Source organism: Oryctolagus cuniculus, chromosome 6 (genome assembly GCF_051225735.1).
Source record: "Oryctolagus cuniculus isolate XC-2025 breed Fujian yellow rabbit chromosome 6, ASM5122573v1, whole genome shotgun sequence".
Classification (NCBI taxonomy): Eukaryota; Metazoa; Chordata; class Mammalia; order Lagomorpha; family Leporidae; genus Oryctolagus; species Oryctolagus cuniculus.
Genome location: NC_142872.1, coordinates 96816243 through 96839321, shown reverse-complemented (window position 1 = coordinate 96839321; position 23079 = coordinate 96816243). Strand labels below are relative to the sequence as shown.

General features: G+C 39.3%; 1 protein-coding gene across 4 annotated transcripts in view; it reads left to right on the top strand.

The window, feature by feature from the left end:
• The window catches only part of TRAM1 (translocation associated membrane protein 1), a 39394-nt gene extending 17256 nt beyond the window's left edge, over positions 1-22138 (top strand). For all 4 annotated transcript variants that reach the window (XM_089335372.1, XM_002710463.6, XM_051843828.3 and 1 more), the window contains 5 exons: positions 6194-6264; positions 6365-6469; positions 9517-9660; positions 9974-10134; positions 20567-22138. In XM_089335372.1, the coding sequence (XP_089191498.1) occupies positions 6194-6264; positions 6365-6469; positions 9517-9660; positions 9974-10134; positions 20567-20640 (555 nt within the window). In that variant the 3' untranslated portion in view covers positions 20641-22138. The remainder of the gene's footprint in view (positions 1-6193; positions 6265-6364; positions 6470-9516; positions 9661-9973; positions 10135-20566) is intronic.
• Positions 22139-23079: the final 941 nt, after the last annotated feature.

The following is a 23079-nucleotide window of genomic DNA, read 5'->3' as shown; positions in this document are numbered from 1 at the left end:
TTACAGTTGACATATTAATGGCTCCTTTTAAAATTCTGTTGGTGGCAATCTAAATTAAAATAAAATTTAAACAGATTTTAAGGTGATTTTAGTTTGATCTTACTGCTTTGCAGTTTATTTCATAAGTGATACAAAAAGAATTAGTCAACTTCCTATACTACTAACAGTACTCTGGGTCAGTCCCAGAGACAACTTCACTATTGAAAAAAGTAAACTGTGGTTAAATATTCACCAGTGAAGCTTGTCCTGAGAGGTGGAGCCTCCCCTTTTCAGCAGATGGGAAAGATGTTTGAACAACCGAGTAAACTACTGGAACACTGCAGCACTCACCTGCTGAAGTCAGGCCTCCCTGGTTTCACAAAAATCAGCTTTGTTTCCCTGTAACTCCCTCTCGTTTTTGCTTTAAGTACAGAAGCTGCTTGCCTATGTTCTGAGGATTTCTCCCAGTGTACCACTTCTTTTATGCCCTCTCTTCCTTCTTTTCCTTCCTTAAACTTCACATATTCCAATATTCTCTAGTTTTCTTTTTTTTTTTTTTTAAGATTTATTTTATTTTATTTGAAAGAGTTACAGAGAGAGGTGGAGACAGAAAGAGGGGTCTTCCATCCGCTGGTTCATTCCCCAGATGGTCGTAACGGCTGGAGCTGAGCTGATCCCAAAGCCAGGAGCCAGGAACTTCTTCCATGTCTCCCACATGGGTGCAGGGACCCAAGGACTTGGGCCATCTTATACTGCCATCTCAGGCCATAGCAGAGAGCTGGATTGGAAGAGGAGCAGCCAGGACTAGAACCGACGCCCATATGGGATGCCAGCGCTTCAGGCCAGGGCTTTAACCTGCTGCACCATAGCGCCAGCCCCTCTAATTTTATTTTCTATTTAAAGATGTATTTCTTATTTCAAATGAAGAGTAACAGATAGAAGGAAACAGCTAGCAACTGGTTCACTCCCCAAAAGTCCACAATAGCCAGAGCTGGACCAGGCCAAAGCCAGAAGTCAGGAACTCCACTCAAGTCTCCCATGTGTGTGGCAGGGACCCAACTACTTGGGCCATCATCTGTGCTTCCCAGGCTGAGTAGCAGACAGCTGGCTTGGATCAGAGTAGATGGGACTCAGACAGGTGCTCCAGTATGCGGTACAGGCATCCCAAGCAACAACTTCATCTGTACAGTGACACCCACCCCTCCTCTAATTTTATAACCCCTCACGTCAGTCTTTTTCCTGACATACCTTTTTCCTATGACAAAATGATCAAGTACCTTTTTTTCCCTTATCAAGAGATTGTAAAAAAATTATTTATGAAATACTACATAGGATTTACGTCAAAATTTTTTTGGAATAGGAGAGTAGGATACAACTTTAATCGTCTGTTAATAACTTGAGGCTAGGTTCTGAGTATATGAGGATTCATTGTGTTCTGTTGTGTGTATATGTGTGTATACTAAAAACATTTTTTTAAAGCTGATTTTGAGAAGCCTTCCTAATTAGAAGTGTAAAACCCATCCAGTGACCAGTTTATCTCCATTTTACCCAAAGCTACACATGTATTTTTTTAAAAGATTTATTTATTTAAAAGGCTGGGGGGGGGGGTTTCCATCCACTGGTTCACTCCCCAAATGACCACAACAGCCAGAGCTGTGCCAATCTAAAGCCAGGAACTTCTTCTGAGTCTCTTTCGTGGGTTCAGGAGCCCAGAGATTTGGGCCATCTTCCACTGCTTTCCCAGGCCATAGCGGAGAGGCGAATCAGAATTGGAGCAGCTGAGACTCAAACCAATGCCCATATGGGATGCCGGCACTGCAGGCGGCAGCTTTACCTGCTGTGCTGGCCCCTACAGATGTATTTTTAAATGTACTATAAATAGTTAATTCATGGTTTGTACTGTTGGTTTTTGTTACTGTTTTGTATCTGTGCTTTGTGTGTTCTGTGTCTGAAGTCATTGGTTCTGTGAAGATTAGAAAATAACACCATGTGAGAGGCCATGTACTATGGCACACAGTTCTTTTCATGTTGATTTCTTTGATAGAGTACAGTGTTCAACTATCTCAATTGATTGTAAGGATTAGGATGAAGAAAGATCCTTTTAGACCTAAGATAATTTTCTAGTGATTCTTCCGTATTTAGTAAGCTCCTATTGTGAATCTTAGTTGTCCTAAAGCTATACTGTCCAAAATGATAGCCTCAAGCCTCGTCGAAATTAATTAAAATTAGCTAAAAGCAAAATTGACTACCATGGTCACACGAGGCATGTTTCAAGTGCCCATGGCCACATTTGTGGGTAATGTCTTAGACAGGAAAGCTATAGGACATATCCATCATCACAGAAAGTTTCACTGGACAGTGCTACTGGGTCAGTTTCTTGATGTCTTAGTGCCAAATAATTTAAGCTTTCATCGGGTATTTGTATACCCGTGGACGTAACCCCTCTGAGTTTCATTTAAATCCGTGTGTAAATCTTGTTCACTGACTATGGTAAGTTATGAGGGACATTTTAACTTGTTCATTTCAGTTCCCAAAGCTCTTATCAGTTTCTGCCAGATGGCATTTCTCCAGAAATGCAATCTAATTTTTATGGAATAATTTGCATAACTTAGAACTTAACTGAAACTATTTTTAACACCTACATATGACAGTTGAAAGTAACTGTTTCAAGTAATTAACATAATTTGAAAGTAACAGCTGCATATGTGTTAAACAGTTTCTTAAAATTTACTCTACGAAAATTATTTCTGGAAGAATTCTTAACTGGAAGAAATTAGTACAGTGATTGTTTTGAACCAACTCTACTGACAAATGAAGAAGGGAATGCCATTAGCAGTTCAAGAGGTGTATTAGTCACAGATAACTTAGTTTCTTTTAAGGAAAAAAATTGAATTACGTATACCAGGTACACTTCACTATAAATTGCTCTCCAGTTTGCCCATGAGAAGATTTAAAATATCATTTTTTCACCAACTTGAATATATGAACTTTTAGGGAAGTCATGAAATAGCCAAATGTTTTATTTCTGATACTCAGTTTTAATTATATATACATATAGTTGAATATAACAAAGTATTCAATTAGAATTTTTTTTACCTATTCATGAAAAGCTTTTTTACTTCATGAAAGCTGTTGATATTTTTCTATTGCAGTTTTGTATTAACATCTCATTTATCACTTTTTAAAATTATGTAACAAAGTTTTTCCAGAGTATATCATCTTTTCTGATTTCCTCATTAGATGTCTAAAAGCATTTTATTTTGTTTCAAAGATTTTATTTATTTATTTATTTGAAAGGCAGAGTTACAGGGTCAGGGAGGAAAGACAGAGATCTTCTATTCGTTGATTCACTACCCAAATGGCTCCCATAGCCTAGGGTATAACCCCAGGCCTGGATCCTGGAGCCTGGAACCCCATCTGGGTTTCTCATAAGGGTAGCAGGGGTCCAAGTACTTGAGCCATCTTCTGCTTCTTTTCCCAGGTACATAAGCAGGCAGCTGGATTGGAAGTGGAGCAGCTGGGAATCAAACTGGTGCCATTGAAATGCTGGTGTTGCAGGCAGTAGCTTAACCTGCTGTGCTACAACTCTAGCCCAGAAATAATTTTCTTATAAAAATAGAAATTTACTAAAGTACTTGTATTCCTGGATTTCCACATTTTCCACCAGAATAAATTTATTTCTAATTTCATTTCCACAAATCTCATATTTAGTGACACCTCTTATATCCATAGCATATGACATTGCATTGATGATACCATGAACTTTTCTTAAATTATTCTAACAGAAGACAGAAAGTCCCTTGTGGTTGAACTTCAGAATGTTGTCCCAACACCCTTTTCCTTCTATCTTTCATTCTGTAAGGGAAATATTTCTTTAGAAATTTGAAAATTATATGATTAGGATCTTAATACCTCTTATTTTCAGAGATACTTCTCTTAAATTGGAAGACACCATATAAACCTGGTACCATGCCCTGAGAATGTTCCCAGGCATCCCAGTGTACCAAGCAATATACTCCTGCTAGTCAGATTGTCTTATATTCCATCCTCTGACACTTGATTTTTGTGCTATTCTTGTCAAAGAAGAGTTTTCGATTTCAGATTTGGACTTGTGAAATCTCTACTCGTTCTCAGAAGATCTAGTGAAGTAACTGCACTGATGGAGGGAGTAAAGGAGAACCAGTAGAGCCCTGTGCTCACCTTTACTAGATGCACGAGTTTAGTGAGATTCTAGAATAAAGTAGTTCAGTTGGCCAACATCAACACACCATTTTAACCATCCTAACTAGTACTTATAGTACTAACCAGGCTAATGTAAGCCTTGTGTGTGTGTACAACTTCCCGAAACACAGAGTAGGAATGGGGTATAGGCATTTCATCAGTAAACGGTGTTTATTGAGCTTATCACTGTTGGTGTTTTATAAATAATTTTATTAAAAATTTTTACTGCAATCCAAGATGACAGATTGTACATCATAATTCAGTGTATGTTTTTGTGTGTAAAATCTGGATACAGGCCAGCATTGTGGCATAGCAGGTAAATCTGCTACCTGTAACACTAGCATCCCATATAGGCAGGCACCATTTCATGTCCTGGCTGCTCTATTTCTGATCCAGCTCCCTGCTACTGGCCTGTGAAAAGCAGCAGCAGAAGGCCCAAGTATTTGGGCCCTGTATCCACATGGGAAACTTGGATCTGGCTCCTGGCTCCTGGCTCAGCGCTCAGCGCTCAGCGCTCAGCCCTGGCTGTTGTGGCCACTTGGGGAGTGAATGAGTGGATGGAAAATCTGTCTCTGCCAGTCTGTTAACTCTTTTAAATAAATACATAAATCTTTTGTAAAAGATTGAATAAAGTCTTCATAATATAGTGCACTATGCACTCAGGCATGTTCTGTTCTATTTCATATTTTAAAAGATGCTAGTGTGACTCCTAACTTGATGTCATGCTCCATTAGTGGGTCTTGATTTAACATTTTTTTTAAACATTTATTTATTAATTTAAAAGGCAGAGTTAGAGAGAGAAGGAGAGACAAAGAAAAAGAAATCTTCCATCTGCTGGTTCACTCCCCAAATGGCCACAATGACCAGAGCTGGGCCAGGCTGAAGCCAGGAGGCAGGAGCTTCTTCTGGATCTCCCACGTGGGTACAGGGGCCCAAGGACTTGGGCCATCCTCCGCTGCTTTTCCAGGCCATTAGCAAGGAGCTGGATCAGAGTGGAGCAGTCAGGACATGAACCAGTGCCCATACATGGGATACTGGAGTTACAAGTGTCAGCTCAACTGTTAGACCATAGTGCTGGCCCCTTGACTTACATCTTTAAAAACACTGTTTCTGAGATAACTGAGTCAGCTAAGAACTTTGGGAGAAAAAAAAAAAGTAAAATTTAGATACTTGGGCTTACAGAGTTACTGAGGAGAAAGGATATACAAATAGGTGGTATTATAAATGAGAAGATAAAATTTTAATCAAGATAATAAAGGAAATAAAGCATGAACTGAAAAATGCCAATTCTATTTCAGGTAGACAGAGGCAACTTTACTGCTGACAAATTAGCAGTTTTAATATTAGAGGGACTTCAAATTGTTAGCATCTAACTATGGTTATTAATATTAATAAAGGTTTATTAGAAAAAGAACCTTAGATCTTAACCCTAAAAGGGATTTTTGTTCATCAGACTGAAACAAACAGTATTCACTTTTGAAAGATGAAAATAGGGGCCAGCACTGTGGCTCACTTGGTTAATCCTCCATCTGCGGCGCCGATATCCCATATGGGCGCCAGGTTCTAGTTCTGGTTGCTCCTCTTCCAGTCCAGCTCTCTTCTGTGGCCTGGGAGGGCAGTGGAGGATGGCCCAAGTGCTTGGGCCCCTGCACTCACATGGGAGACCAGGAAGAAGCACCTGGAAGCGCCGGCCGTGGTGGCCATTTAGGGAGTGAACCAACGGAAGGAAGATCTTTCTCTCTCTCTCTCTGTAACTCTACCTGTCAGATAAATAAATAAAAATCTTAAAAAAAAAAAAATGAAAATAGCTGAAACCAGCAGAGGTTAAATGACCTGAAACCATGAGGCTAATAAGGGCCTGGGGTGGATAGCAAAGCAGAGTAGCCTTCAGGCCTCCTACTTCTATTGTACATTTTTCACCCTACCACCCTGCTCGAAAAGAACAAAAACGTTCCAACATGGTTTAATTTATAATGTATTTTTCTACTTGCAGGAAGATGTTCCTCGTCAGCTTGTCTACATTGGCCTTTACCTCTTTCACATTGCTGGAGCTTATCTTTTGAAGTGAGTTGGGCTCTCTGGGGTGTGTCAGAGGGATTGATCAGGTGGTATGCTACTCTGTCCTCATTGATAATTAATCCACTGTCAATTTTTTTTTTAACAGCTTGAATCATCTCGGACTTGTTCTTCTGGTGCTGCATTATTTTGTTGAATTTCTTTTCCACATTTCCCGCCTGTTTTATTTTAGTGATGAAAAGTATCAGAAAGGGTAAGTTAGCTATTCTAGTTCTTCTGTTGTGGATAATTAACATCAGTACCTAGATTGCCAAGGTTCTTGTTCTTGACACTTATATTATTTTTTAAGCTGTAAGTAGCAGTTTAAATAAAATGAAACTGTTTTAGCAATTCAGAGTTGGTATTTTACTCCCTAAAATACAGTCTGTTTCTGGTGGAGAGATCCTGCATTGGACTTGAAATTTTCAAAGCTTCAGAGTTTACTTTTCTAACTTCTGCCTTGTCTGTTGCATATTTTCCTCTTGGAAAAGAAATGATAGCTAGTATACTTTCAGAAGAAAATGAAATAATAGATAATGTAGCCTAAAAGATTTTGATGGGTCAGTTGAACAGAATAAAAAAGTAAAGTAAAGTAAAACTGGGATATTTAATGGGAATTGAGCATCCTATACTTTAGCACAGCTTCTGTTTTGTCCGTTATTTTTCAGAAAATGTTTTGAATACAAATAGTTTTAACAATATTTTTATGTCATACAAAAAAAAAAAAAGGTGAGTTAAACAAAAAACTTAAGCAGATTTCTCTACCAGATTTCTTAGAACTTTAAGTAGGCTAATAGGTGTTATGTATCTCCCATTATGTAATATGTACAGCATTTCCCAAACATTTGACTGCAGAATTTTTCTTGCAGAATAATAAGAAAAGTTGTGTTTTAATGTGCATTAACTGTAAACTATTAGATATTTCAAGAAGAACTAAAGGTCGGCACTGCAGCTCACTAGGTTAATCCTCCGCCTGTGGCACCGGCACTCCAGGTTCTAGTCCCAGTTGGGGCGCCGGTTCTGTCCCGGTTGCTCCTCTTCCAGTCCAGCTCTCTGCTGTGGCCCGGGAAGGCAGTGGAGGATGGTCCAGGTGCTTGGGCCCTGCACCCACATGGGAGACCAGGAGGAAGCACCTAGCTCCTGGCTTTGGATTGGCGTAGCACGCCGGCCATAGCGGCCATTTGGGGGGTGAACCAACAGAAGGAAGACCTTTCTCTCTGGCTCTCTCTCTCTCTCTCTCTCACTGTGTAACTCTGCTTGTCAAAAAAAAAAAAAAAAAAAAAAAATAGAAGAGAGGAGCTTGAGTACTCTAAATAGTTAGAAATGCTGATTACTATGAATTTATCCAGACTTGCACATTGTACTCCACACACACACACACACACACACACACACAGTTACTACATAGTCAAAGTATAAAACTTTACGAGGACCTTCAAAAGCATAAATTTTTTTTTAAAAAGTGTAATATGGCCGGCGCCGTGGCTCAATAGGCTAATCCTCCACCTTGCGGCGCCGGCACACCGGGTTCTAGTCCCAGTTGGGGCGCCGGATTCTGTCCCGGTTGCCCCTCTTCCAGGCCAGCTCTCTGCTATGGCCAGGGAGTGCAGTGGAGGATGGCCCAGGTGCTTGGGCCCTGCACCCCATGGGAGACCAGGAAAAGCACCTGGCTCCTGGCTCCTGCCAGGATCAGCGCGGTGCGCCGGCTGCAGCGGCGGCCATTGGAGGGTGAACCAACGGCAAAGGAAGACCTTTCTCTCTCTGTCTCTCTCTCTCACTGTCCACTCTGCCTGTCAAAAAAAAAAAAAAAAAAAAAAAGTGTAATATGGCCGGCGCCGCGGCTCACTAGGCTAATCCTCCGCCTAGCGGCGCCGGCACACCGGGTTCTAGTCCCGGTCGGTCGGGGTGCCGGATTCTATCCCGGTTGCCCCTCTTCCAGGCCAGCCCTCTGCTGTGGCCCGGGAGTGCAGTGGAGGATGGCCCAGGTGCTTGGGCCCTGCACCCCATGGGAGACCAGGAAAAGCACCTGGCTTCTGGCTCCTGCCATCGGATCAGCGCGGTGCGCCGGCCGCAGCGCGCCGGCCGCGGCGGCCATTGGAGGGTGAACCAACGGCAAAGGAAGACCTTTCTCTCTGTCTCTCTCTCTCTCACTGTCCACTCTGCCTGTCAAAAAATAAATAAATAAATAAATAAAAAATAAAAAGTGTAATATGTGTTTACTTAATTGTAATCTACTTTCTTTTTTAAACTTTAATTTTTTTATTTTTTCCCCCAAAATCTCTTATTTAACGAATACGAACTTCATGCGTTTCACAAATACAGCTTTAGGAATATAGTGATTCTTCCCACTGTACCCACACTCCCACCCCTCTTCCTCCTCCCTCTCCTATTCCCATTCTACTTTCAATTAACTTTATACACATATGATTAAATCTATACTAAGTAAAGAGTTCAACAAATTGTATGAAAAAAAAAAACTTCCTCAACAGTTGAGACAAGGGCTGTTCAAAGTCATTGCATGTTAATTTCACTTCTGTAGATTACCTTTTAGGTGCTCTAATAGTTATCACAGATTAGGGAGAGCATACAGTATTAGGGAGAGCATACAGTCCTTTTGAGACTGGCTTATTTTACTAAGTATGATGTTTTCCAGGTTCATTCATTTTGTTGCAAACGACAGGATTTTTTTTATTGCTGTGTAGTACTCCTTGGTGTATATACATCCCATGATTTCTTTTTTTTTTTTTTTAAGATTTATTTATTATTTATTTGAAAGAGTTACACAGAGAGAAGAGAGACAGAGAGAGAGAGGTCTTCCATCCGATGGTTGACTCCCCAAATGGCCGCAACAGCCAGAGCTGCACCAATCCGAAGCCAGGATCCAGGAGCTTCTTCCAGGTCTCCCACGTGGGTTCAGGGGCCCAAGGCCTTGGGCCGTCTTCTACTGCTTTCCCAGGTCATAGCAGAGAGCTGGATCAGAAGTGGAACAGCCAGGTCTCAAACTGGCACCCACGTGGGATGCCAGCGCTTCAGGCCAGGACTTTCATCCACTGCGCCACAGTGCTGGCATATATCCCATAATTTCTTTATCTAGTTTTCAGTTGATAGGCATTTTGGTTGATTCCATATCTTAGCTATTGTGAATTGAGCTGCAATAAACGTGGGGGTACAGATAACTCTTCCATATGGTAATCCAATTTCTAATCAAATCTGTTTTGCTTTACAATTTTATGCAGTGGACTTTTGCCATTTTTCTTACAGATTTTCTCTGTGGGCAGTTCTTTTTGTTTTGGGAAGACTTCTGACTTTAATTCTCTCAGTGCTCACTGTTGGCTTTGGCCTTGCAAGAGCAGAGAATCAGAAGCTGGATTTCAGCACTGGGAACTTCAATGTGTTGGCTGTTAGGTAAAGTTGATTGGACCTTTTTTTTCCACTTTATGGTACTATATAATGTGCATTACCAGTTTGTCTATCATGTGAATCATCTAAAAGGAATAAATATAGTCATTTTCATATCCTTTACAGTTTTATGTCAAAAATTGAAATACCAAAACCTTTATTTTCACTTCTAAGATAATTTATTAATGGAATGATTATAATCTTGTCAACAGTGGGAATTTTGACACTTAACACTATTAAAGCAGAATATAGAATTCGTTATTCAGTGACATTGATTTTGTACACTCTGATTTTTCATTTGTTTCTTAATATTTCTCAGGATCGCTGTTCTGGCATCTATTTGCATCACTCAGGCATTCATGATGTGGAAGTTCATTAATTTTCAGCTTCGGCGCTGGAGGGAGCATTCTACTTTCCAGGCCCCAGTTGTGAAGAAGAAACCAACAGTTACTAAGGGCAGGTCTTCTAGAAAAGGAACAGGTTGGTATTCAAACAGTGAAAAAGCTCACTAGAGTAACAACAAATTAGAAACTCTCGTGGGGGCAAGGTGTTGTGGCATAGCGCTTAAGCCATTGCTTAGGATATACTTTTCCCATATCAGAGTGCACGTGTTCTGGTTCTCTCTCTCTTTCAAATAGATTAAAATAATAATAAGCATGCAGAAATGTTTGGGGGAAAAAGGTGTTGTGGAATTTTTTTTCCTTTATCCTAGAAAGAAAATTTTATCCTACTTTTTAGCAAAATTAGAGGCAGAATAGTCTCATACTGTCCACACTTTTGTGAATCCGTGGGTGGGTGAGTCAGGCACTGCCTTCAGGAACTGTCCACTCAGTTTCTCTCTCATGTTTCGAGCCACTAGAGACCCATGAATAAGGGCCATTTTAGTGAGTGACCAGAGTGTGATAGCTTGTGTTTTCAAGCATTTAAAAACTTTTTTATAACCGCCTCCCATCTGCCTTTCAGTGCCAAGTGGAGTAACTTTTTTATAACTTCTGATTTCCTTGATCCTTTGTCTTTGAGCCTGAGTTTAACTTCTTTTCTGCTTCTGGGATTTTGACTGAAAATGCATTGAAATGGCAGTTAATTCTTTCAATGGATATACATTGTTACACTTGAAACGAATATTGGGAGTTCCAGCTTTAAAATTACATAAACTCTCGTTTGCTCTTTATTAGTCTCAATATCCTACAGTTTACATCCGTCAGCCCTGTGTTTTCCAAGTTTGTCCCTGCAGATGTTGTAAATATCCAAGTGGCCTTTGGCAGAAAAAAGGTTCCCAACCCCTGGAATATAAAGTTGAAATCACATCTAGTCCATAGATCATTTTAGGGATAATTGAGTATTTCAATCATGAGCATATATATACTTTTGTTTATATAGACCATAATTTCTACTTTTTGATAACAGCTTTGCCATCTATAATTTATATAAAGTTCACCCCTCAAAATATACATTTCAGACTTTTGGGGGGATTTTGGTTCTTTTGATTGATTGATTTTTTTTTTTCCATTCGTTCATTCATGTAAAAGGCAGATTGACAGGGAAGGAAAGACAAAGATCTTCCACCAGTTACTTTTCCCATTCTGTTGGTTGTCTCTTCACTCTCCTGTTTCTTTTGCAGGTCAGAAACTTCTCAATTTGATGCAATCCCAATAGTTGATTTTGGCTTTGACTGCCTGTGCCTTCCGGGTCTTTTCCAGAAATTCTTTGTGCCAATATCTTGAAGGGTTTCTCCAATGTTCTCTAATAACTTGATGGTGTCAGGTCGTAGATTTAGGTCTTTAATCCATGTTGAGTGGATTTTTGTGTAAGGTGTAAGGTAGGGGTCTTGCTTCATGCTTCTGCACGTGGAAATCCAGTTTTCCCAGCACCATTTATTGAATAGACTGTCCTTGTTCCAGGAGTTGGTTTTAGATCCTTGATCAAATATAAGTTGGCTGTAGATGTTTGGATTGATTTCTGGTGTTTCAATTCTGTTCCATTGGTCTATCCACCTGTTTCTGTACCAGCACCATGCTGTTTTGATTACAGCTGCCCTGTTGTATGTCCTGAAATCTGGTATTGTGATGCCTCCGGCTTTGTTTTTGTTGTACAAGATTGCTTTAGCTATTCGAGATCTCCTGTGCCTCCATATGAATTTCAGCATCATTTTTTCCAGATCTGAGAAGAAGGTCTTTGGTATTTTGATTGGTATCGCATTGAATCTATAAATTGCTTTTGGGAGAATGGACATTTTGATGATATTGATTCTTCCAATCCATGAGGTGGAAGATTTTTCCATTTTTTGGTATCCTCTTCTATTTCTTTCTTTAAGATCTTGTAATTCTCATTGTAGAGATCTTTGACATCCTTGGTTAAGTTTATTCCAAGGTATTTGATTGTTTTTGTAGCTATTGTGAATGGGATTGATCTTAGCAGTTCTTTCTCAGCCATTGCATTGCCTGTGTATACAAAGGCTGTTGATTTTTGTGCATGGATTTTATATCCTGCTACATTGCCAAACTCTTCTATGAGTTCCAATAGTCTCTTAATAGAGTTCTTTGGATCCCCTAGATAAAGAATCATATCATCTGCAAATAGGGATAGTTTGACTTCTTTAACCTTCTCTATTGAACTGTCTTACCTTTGTCAGAAACCATGAGGGGCTTGTTCTAGACTCTGAGTTCTGTTGTATTTATTTGTATGTCTGTTATGTTGTTACCATGCTGCACGGTTTTGATTAGAGTTAACTGGATTGTTTCAAAATCAGGACATCTGACTCCTTCAGTTCTATTCTTCTGTTTTATTTGGTTACTCTGAGTCGCTCACATCAGTTTTCATATGAATTTTAGGATCAGCTTGTCAATTTTTGTAAAAAGTCAACTGGAGTTTTGATGTGGATTATCTTTTCATCTATAGATTGCTCTGGGGAGAGGGAACATGAATGTCTTTCCATTTAGTTTGGTCATTAACTTCTTTGAATTAAATTTTTTAGTTATCTGGGGCAAGCATTTTGGCACAACAGGGTAAGCCACTGCTTGACACCAGCATCCCATATTGTTGGGCCAGTTCAAGTCCTGGCTACTCCTCTTCCAATCCAGCTCCCCACTAGATGCCTGCCAGGGCAGTGGATGAAGCCCAAATCCTTGGGTTCCTTCCTTTGACATGTGAAACACCCAGATGGAGTTCCAGGCTGCTGGCTTCAGCCTGGCCCAGATCTGGCTGTTGGCAGGCATTTGAATGAACAATTTCTCTTTCTCTTTCTCTTTCTCTTTCTCTTTCTCTTTCTCTTTCTCTCTCTCTCTCTCTCTCTCTCTCTCTCCCTCTCCCTCTCCCTCTCCCTCTCCCTCTCCCTCCCCCTCCCTCCCTCCCTCCCTCCTTTCCCTCTCCCTCCCTCCCTCTCTCCCTTCCCCTCTCCCTCCCTCTCCTTTCCTGTCTCCCTCCTCTTTCTGTCTCTCTGTCTGCCTTTCAAATGGATGAATGAATGAAACTTTAGAAAATTCTTTTTGTTTCCCCTTCTTTAACTTTTTTCCTATTTTCTTCTTTTTAATGCTATTGTAAAACATAATCACCTTTTAAGTTTTATTATTGGATTTTTCATCACCAATGTATAGAAATACAGTTTTTTTAATTTTAATTTTTTTAAAGATTTATTTATTTGGGAGACAGAGCTACAGAGAGGGAAAGACAGAAAGAGAGATCTTCCATACACTGGTTCACTCCCCAAATGGCCGCAATGACTGGAGCTGGGCCTATCCGAAGCCAGGAGCCAGGAATTTATTCCAGGTCTCCCACATGGGTGCAGGGGCCCAAGCACTTGGATCATCTTCCACTAAATTCCAGGCCAGTAGCAGGGAGCTAGATCGGAAGTGGAGCAGCTGGGACTTGGGGATGCTGGCACCTAAGGCGGAGTCTTAACCACAGCACCAGTCCCTAAAATACAATTTATTTTTATAGATTGTATTCTGCAACCTTGCTGAACTAATGTAAATTTGTGTGTAGATTCCTTTGAATTTTCATTATTCCAGCATTGTGTCATCTGTAAATAGAGTTTTTACTTCTTGCTATCCCATGTGGATGCTTGCTTTTGCATTTTCTTGCCACATTGCTCTCTGACTAGATCCTTTAGAATAGGGTTGAATGGCAAGGGTGAGAACAGATGTCCTGGTCTTATTTCTGATCTTAGGGGGTGAGCATCCAGTCTTTCACTATTGTGATCTAAGCAACTTTTTTTTTAATAAATGAATTATATCAGGTGAAAGAACTACTCCTCTTGTTTCTGCTTTTATCATGAAAGGGTATGAGTCTTTGTCAGTTGCCATTTTTTTCTGCATCTTTTGAGATGATTTTTTGTGTGTCTTTTTTGTCCTTTTTTTATTTATTTTAAAGGCAGAGAGAGTTCTTCCATCTGCTAGTTCACTCCTCAAAGGCTTGCAACAGTCAGGGTTGGGCCAGGCCAAAGCCAGAAGCCTAGAACTCAATCTGGGTTGCCCACATGGGTGGCAGAGTCCAAGAACTTGGGCCATCACCTGCTATCTCCCAAGGTGTACATTAGGAATAAGCTGGAACCAGAAACAAAGCCAGGACTTGAACCTAGGCACTCCAGCATGGCATCCCAAAAGTCATCTTAACTACTACACCAAATGCATCCCTTTTGTTCTTTTTTCTATTGGTATGTAGATTACATTTATGATTTTCACATATTAAATCAACATTGCATTCCTGGGATAAATAGCACTTGATTATTGTCTATAACCCTTTATTATATGTTCCCAAATTTGGCTTACTAGTGTTTTGTTGAAGTTTGTTTTGCCTTTTTTTATGTTTTTTTTAAAGATTTATTTATTTATTTTAAAGTCAGAGTTACACAGAGAGGAGAGTGAGTGAGTGAGAGAGAGAGAGTTAGTTCTTCCACCCACTGGTTCACTCCCCAGTTGGTTGCAATGGCCAGAGCTGTGCTGATCCAAAGCCAGGAGCTTCTTCCGGGTCTCGCACGTGGGTACAGGGGCCCAAGGACTTGGGCCATCTTCTACTGCTTTCCCAAGCCATAGCAGAAAGCCGAATCAGAAGTGGAGGAGCCGGACTGGAACCGGCACCCATGTGGGATGCCTGCACTGCAGGTGGTGGCTTTTACCTGCTGTGGCACAGCACCAGCCCCAATTTTTTTAAGACTTTATGTGAAAGGCAGAGCGACAGGGAGAGAGAAAGAGATCTTCTGTCCACTGGCTCACCTCTCAAATGGCTTTAATGGCCAGGACTGTGTCAGACTGAAGCTAGAAGCTGGGAACTCAATCAGGTCTCCCACGTCGGCGAGGGCCCGGGTACTCGAGCCGTCTTCTGCTGCTTTCCCACATTAGCAGGAAGCCAGAACTGGGACTAGAACCAGTACTCCAACAATAGCATGCTGGCATTGCAGGCAGCAACTTAACTTGCTGTGCCACAGCCCTGGCCCCAGTTGAGGATTTTAATGTTTGTATTTATAAAGGATAGTGGTGGGTTCTTTTGTTTGTTTTTTGCAACATCTTTCTCCAGTTTTGTTATCGGGAATATTGGCCTTGTAGGATGACTTGAGAAGTGTTTCCTCCTTTTCTATTTTTTCGAAGAATTCTTGAAAATATTTTGTAGGTCTCTGTATTATTATCTGATTGTTCCACCAGATCTATTTGCAGGTATTTTAATTTTTAAGCTAGTATGCTTATTTTTTCTAAGTTTTTTATTTCTTACATAGAAATGACATTAGTTTTAAGATACTGTTCTTATGTGAAGAAACCTTACTAAATTCACTTATCCTAAAATTTGTATTAAAGTATGTAGTCATGTCGTTGCAAATACTGCATTTTCTTTTCCTTGCTATATTACACTAAATAGGAACATTCCATCATATTGAATACAAGCAATGAAACCTTATCTTGTTCCCCAGACTAGGAGAGCTTTCAATATTTCACCATTACAAATGTTTGTAGATGCCCTTTTTCCATTATAGGAGTTCTCTTCTGTTTTTCATTCACTGTTACGTTTTTGTAATGACTGGATATGAGATTTTAAGAAATACTTCTGCAGCCACTTAGATAATCTTGAATTTTTCATTATTCTTTTAATATGGTGAATTGCATTGATTTTCAAATGTAAAACTAATCTTGCATTCCTGGCATAGATCCAAGTTGGTGATGTTAATACATTGCTTTTGCTTGATGATTTTTTTCAGTATTTTAAGAGTTTTTGCATTGGTGTTCATATAAAAGATTGGCATATAATAATCTTTTTGATAATATCCTTCTTATCAGATTTTTATTCCAAAGTTCTGGCTTTATAAAAAGCATTGGACAGATTTGTCCTTTGTACAATGTGAACATTATTTCTTATTTAAGTGTTTGGAAGAATTTGCCAGTGGAATCTTCTCTCTCTCTTTCTCGCTCTCACTATCTATCTATCTAAAAGGCAGAGTGTCAAAGAGAGGGAGAGAGCTTCCATCTACTGGCTCACTTCTCAAATGACCATAACAGCCAGGTCAAAGCCAGGTCAAAGCCAAGAGTCAGGAACTCTATCTGGGTTTCCCACCGGTGACTAGGGCCTAAGCACTTGGGCCATCACCTACAGCCTTCCCAGGCACATTAGCAGGAATTGGAGTAGCCTAGTCTCAAACTGGTATCACTGCAATATGAAATGCTGGTGTCACGAGCCACAACTTTACCCACTACACCACAATTCTGGCCCCTGGAGCCTTCTTCATGGGAAGGTTTTTAACTATACATTCACAGATAATAGAATTATTCAGAGTCTCTGCTTCTTAGTGTCATGTCTTTTGACAAAATGTTTTTCAAGTATTGTTTTAGATAAATATACAAATATATATACATAAAACTATTCAACAAGTATTCTCTTATCCATGCCTGCAGATCAGCAGTGAGTCCCACTTTTCATTTCCTATATTAGTAATTTATATTTTTTCTCTTTTTTCTTCCATCAGTCAGAAGCAACATTTTTCTTTTTTGTTGTTGATTTTCTTGGTTGTATCTTTTCTGTATCATTGCTTTGTGTTCTTAATTCCCTTTCTTTTGGATTTAATTAGCTCTTTCGTTGGTTGTGGTTTACCTTCTTGAGATGGATCTTCAGATCATTGGTTTTCTCCCTTTCTTGTGCATTTCACTTGAGTAAGGGCATACTTCCTCTCAGCACTCCTTTAGCTATATTTTGCAAGCTTTTATATGTCTTTCATTATCATTCAGTTCAAAATGGTTTGTAATTCCAATTGTGATTTCTCCGACTCATAGATTATAAGTGCATTGTTTAATTTACAAAATTTGTTAATTTACTAGTGTCCTTTTTGTTACTGATTTCAACTTGATTACATTGTGATTAAAGAACCTCCTCTGAATCATTTTAATTCTATAAAATTTGTTAAGACTTTCATCACAGTTCAGTCTGTATCCAGTTTTGGTAAATGTTTGTTTTCAAATGCAAAGGGATATAAATTATGCATTTGTTCAGTATTGTATTCTTTAAGTATCAAGTCAAATTTGTTAACCATGCTCAATCTTTTGTATTCTTCCTAATTTGGTGGAAGGAATTCTGCTTAATCTGTCACTTATTGAGAAATTTGTTAAAATCTCATACTGATTATAAACTTGACCTCTTCTACATACAGTTTTATAAGTTTTGCTTTTGAAGATATGTTATTAACTCCATCAAAATTTCAGACTGTTCTTCCTATTTAATGTATCCTTTTTTCATTATCAAATGTCTAGGTTGTCTGAGTTTACTGTTGCTGTATCAGGTTTCTTTTGGTAAAATATTATCATGGTGTATCTTACAACAGAGAGAAAGAGATCTTCCATCAGCTGGTTCATTCTCCAAAACAGCTGAGGTTGGGCCAGGCTGAGATCAGGAGCCAGGTACTCCATCCAGGACTCCACCTGGGTGGCAAGGACCCAGTACTTGACACAGGTATATCTGCTGCCTCCCAGTTTTACAAATTGGCAGGAAACTGGATTAAACATAGAGGTGGGACTTGATCCCAGGCAATCCAATATGGGTATGGGTATCTCAAGAGGCCGCTTGGGGGCTGGCACTGTGGCATAGCTAGTAAAGCTGCTGCCTGCAGTGCTGGCATCCCATATGGGCGCTGGTTCTAGTCCCGGCTACTCTACTTCTGATCCAGCTCTCTGCTATGACCTGGGAAAGCAGTAGAATATGGCCCAAGTCCTTGGGTCCCTGCACCTGCGTGGGAAACCTAGAGGAAGCTCCTGGCTCCTGGCTTCGGATCGGTACAGCTCTGGCCGTTGTGGCCAATTGGGGAGTGAACCAGAGGATGGAAGCCCTCTGTCGCTCTCTGCCTTTCCTTCTCTCTGTGTTAACTCTTTCAAATAAATAAATAAATCTTAAAAAAAAAAAAAAAAAAAAAAAAGACAGCTTGACCGGCTGCATGGTACCTGCCCTACTTCCCTCTGCATTTTTTATTTCAAACCTTTCTTTGTCATAATATATACAGTGTGCTGGCATCACAGCAGCAAGTTAAGCCACTGCTTGTGACACCAGCATCGCATGTCAGAGTGCTGATTCCAGTCCCTGCCGCTCCACTTCCAGTCCAGCTCCCTGCTAATGTGTCTGGGAAAGCAGCAGATTTCCCAACTACTTGGATTCCTGCCATCCTTGTAGGAGACCAAGATGTAGTTTCTGGCTTTGACCTGCCCCAGTCCTGGCTGTTGGCAGCCATTTGGGGAGTGAACTAGCAGATGAAGACCTCTCTTTTTCTGTCTTCCTCCTTCCCTCCGTCTCTGTCTCTCCATCTCTTCCTGTCACTCTGCCTTTCAAATAAATATTTTTAATAAATAAAATGTGGCTCTTATATGAGCTTGTCTTTAGATTTCTTTTTTTTTTTTTTAATATTTATTTGAAAGAGTTAGAGAGGAAGAGACAGAGACAGAGATCTTCCATCCACTGGTTCACTCCCCAGATGGCCACAATTCCTTGCCAAGCCAAAGTCAGGAGCTTCTTCCAGGTCTCCCACATGGGTAGCATGGTCCCAAGCATTCGGACCACCTTCTTCTGTTTTCCCAGGCCATTAGCAGGGAGTTGGATTGGAAGTGGAGCAGCTGGGACTCGAACTAGTGCCCATATGGGATGCCAGCGTTGCAGATAGCAGCTTTGCTACTAACCAGGCCCCTTTAGATTTCATTTTTCACCCATCATTGTGTCTGCTTCTTGGCAGTTATATCATGATGCACTGAGGAATGTTTTTCTTTCCATTTATCCTTTACTGTGCCAAGTAAAGCTTTCTCAATCTTGGACTGGTTTCTTTTGCCACTGAGGGTAAAGTTCTTGGCTATAATTTCTTCAGATATTCTGCCCCATTCTCTTTGTCTTGTATTCTAGGGTTCCGTTAGACGGTGTTAAGCCTTTCTACCTTGCGTCGTGTATCTTTTCACACCTTCTGTATTTTCCGTCTTTTGTTGGTCTGAGTGATTTCCTCAGCTCACTAATCTGATGTGCCCAATCTGGTATTAATTTTGTTTATTGAATTTATATTTTCAGTTACTATGTTTTTCAGTTCTAAGGTGACAGATTGCAGTTCTCTGGTGAAATCATCCATCTTTTTCATTTGTTTTGAGTATTGTGGTGCTTTTTAATGTCACTTTGGATAACTCCAGATTTGGATCACCTGAGGATCTATTTGGGCTTTGCTCCCTTGGGTTTTAGGGTTCAGGCTTTATTTGTAGAATGTCTGCCAATATTTAGTTGACTCCCTGTCTTTTGTGTAAAATGTGCAGAGGCTCTGGACAGAGTATGAGTGGATCACCCTGTCTTACTGAAGCTGATCTACAAGTATGTCCAGTTTGCTGTCATTCCTACAAAATCAACATGTACTAGGAATTCATAAGGGCTTTCCTCCTTAATAGGTCCCGAAATGAAATTTTGTCTTCCTGTCAGTGTGAGAGTTCAAGTTCTCTGTTTAACTTTGCAGTTTTTAGAAGTTGCTTTCTGCCTGATTTCTGAGTCTTACTTGGTGCATGCATGATGTAACGTTGGCAAATGCCTTAGAGTAAATCATATGTAGAATGTCTTTAACAGTTCTCTTTGTAGGATTTCAGCTAGAATCTTGGCAGCCTGGTGTCCCTGAACTCAGCTTTAGGCTATTATATTATTGTGCTCTCTACCTCAGCTCTTGGGTTTACAAATAGTACAAGAGAAATGGCAGTTAATATGGTCACTTTAGTTCATTTCCTCTCTTTCCAGAAACTTGCCACATCCGAGTCCTAGCTGCCTTGTTTGTTTTCCAGAGCCTTCAGATAACTCACTTTATATTCATATATTTTACATTTATATATATGAATATAAATTTCTATCAGCATTTTTTTTTTCTGCTTCAAATAGAAGTTATTTGGGGCTGCTGTTGTGTCACAGGAGGTTAAGACACTGCCCGCCTTACCAGCACCTTATATCCAGTTCCCATCCAACTCCCTGTTAATGTACCTGGGAAGGCAGTGAAAGATGGCCCAAGTGCTTGGGCCCCTGCTGCATGTGAGGGAGACGAGAATGGAGTTCCAGGCTGTTGCAGCCATTTGGGGAGTGAGCCAACAAATGGATGATAGCCTGTGTTTCTTTCTCTCTCTCTCTTTCTCTCTCTCTCTCCCCCCACCCCCTCTCCTTTTCTCCTTACCTCCTCTCCCTCCCCCCCTTCTCCTCAAAAATCTTTTTTAAAAAAGCCTTTTAAAAGTTACTTTCTTTTAATTTGATGCTTTCAGTTCATTGTGTTCAGCGTGATTTCAGGTTTTATGATTGGTTAAATACTAGTAAAGATTACTAGAAAATAAGTTTGACAAGTATATATTGAATTTGAAGGTTTCTTTTCTGAAGATGACTTTCAATGCAATGATTGTATTATTGTTTGCATTCATTATAACAGAGGGTAACACTGATTGTTTTCTTTTTTCAGAAAATGGTGTAAATGGAACAGTTACTTCAAATGGAGCAGACTCTCCCCGTAATAGAAAAGAGAAATCTTCATAATGAATTATAAACTAATTGGTTAATGTCCCCAAAGAAATCTGCTTTTTACTATATCTTTCAGCACTAGAGATTTTTCTGTTCTTTGAAAATACAGTTTGTGCTCTTTGATTCTTGCTGTTGTACTGTTTCACGCATTTTTTAAAAGGGTGTTTGAGGGGAGGGTGATTACTATGAGTGAAAATATAGTTTAGCTCAGACTAAGCTACTTGCCTTCAACATAGTTTAGGGACCACCACCATATTTTATTTTGTTTTATATCTTTGAGCATTTTTCTAATTATTTGGAGTAAAACCTATTTACAGAAATCCCACATATCAGTGATACAATTTCTTGCTCTCGCCAGTTTTTTATAATATTAGCAAGATGGCCTGTTCTAACAAGGCCATATTTTTTAGGTTATCTTTCAGGGTAAAATGGAAATACCATAAAGTTGGATGTCAAACTTTAATATGTTTTCAGTGTTCTGTAATTTTTAGGAATTTTTGTAGCCTTTACACCTGGAAAAAAAGATTTATAAAAATCACCAAAATAATTTTGTGCTTTATTTTATAGTTAGTGATTGTTAGTGTTACATCCCCAGTTACCAAAAAAAAAAACAAAACAAACAAAAAAACTAATGGTTACAACATGTGGAGATTTATTGCCATATATATTGAATCAAAACATCAACATAAAAGTACTTATGAAGTGAAGTCTTTCTTGTGCATTTTCAACACTTGTAAACTGGAAATCAGTAAATATTTACTATGAAGAGGAAAATCTGACTTGTATAGCCCTTTTTGATATGTTTGTTAATGATTCTTAATAGGGCTTGTCATAAGTTTGATATGCATAGCATCCTAGAAAAATATTGTTTAACCTACAAACCCTTTTAAGAAATAATGCCTACTTGATTTATATCTATAAAAAAGATGTCAGGTAATTATATTTGGAAAACATTTAATGCACTAACTTTAAAGAATTTGAAAATTCAGGTGGATAAATAGTCTTACAAAAGACAGTGCTTTATGTTACAACTATAGCTTTGATCCCATCTTTATCTGTATAAAACATATTTTTGGATAAATATATATATATATATTTGTAACTACAGAAAGGCTCTAAAAAGCATTTGAGTAAAATATTTGGTTCCCTTTTCTATAATTATTCTTTAAAATCCCTATAGCTATATTTGGTTGGTTGGTTTGTTGCCTTTATAGTCCATATCATTGCTCCTTTGGTGTCCTGTGTTCCCCATCTCTCAGTTCTGTCACCAGCTAGCATTTGTGCCATGTTTAGTGTAAAAGTTGCAGACCTGTCAGGTCTGTGGTGTAAGTTGCCATGCTGCTAGAAAGTTGTGCTTTCTCTTTCCAGCTGTTTACCTACTTCCTGGAAAAACTAGTAGCTCTCTGTAGCATTATGGAGTTTCAGTGGAACCAAATTTTTGCCATTAAAAACTGGCATTATATTAAACTATACATTGAGAAATCAATCAAAATAAAAATTTTTACTTTCACAAGCCGCATCCTGGACATTTCCTTTATTGTTAGCATTGATGCTGTTTAGAACACCTTTTCCCCAATGGTGTGCTCTGGGGGGAAAAAACAAAAAAACAAAAAAACAATACTTAAGAAGGCTACTGGAGGAGAAATGATTCATAACCAAATAAATTCAGGGATCAATGGGTTCAACAAATCTAAAAGTTGTTCTTTCCAACAGGATTGTTCTATCCTTGATATATAAATGTACTTCCTAGTGCACTAAGAATGTTGGGAGTGGAGATATAAATATATATACATGCAGTATTTACCCACATCCTTTGTGGAATCTTTGCACTGAATTATGGCACTTGTATTATGTAACATACACCAAGGGTTTAAGAAAACAAAGCCGTTAGTATGTAGTTAGAACTTCACAGACTGATATACACACAAGGCTAAATGTAAATTATAAGCCCTAGACCACTGCTTCCAGTTGCTCTAAGCAAAGTCTCTTCACTGGCTCTCAGATTGTGCAGAGGCCATCACTGTCACTTGGGCTCATTCAAATCCGACTTTTAAGCCTGACTGGAATCATGTGGGACTGTGAACCAAGACAGCTGCTGTCTGGTCTCAGACTCTCAGTGATCTTGAACTCGTTGCTTTGCCATTCTGGGGTTTAGTGTTTCTCTCTGCAAAATGTCTGCTTTTGCATATGGAATATGGTTGTAAGTCCTTAAGTTCAAATGAATCCTAGAATAAAGCTTCTATAGATAAGGAAATGGGAAAAAAAATTGTTGGACAGATATGATTAGAAATAGCCCAATGACATCCTGTATCTGCATAGTGTTGCCAAATGTTTTCACCAAAAACTAGTTCTGCTTGTCTACATGTATACTGTGATAAAATTTGTTTTTAAGACATAAGCATAATGATAGTGATCACCTATTTACATCTTTAAAATTAACCCTATAGAAAATTC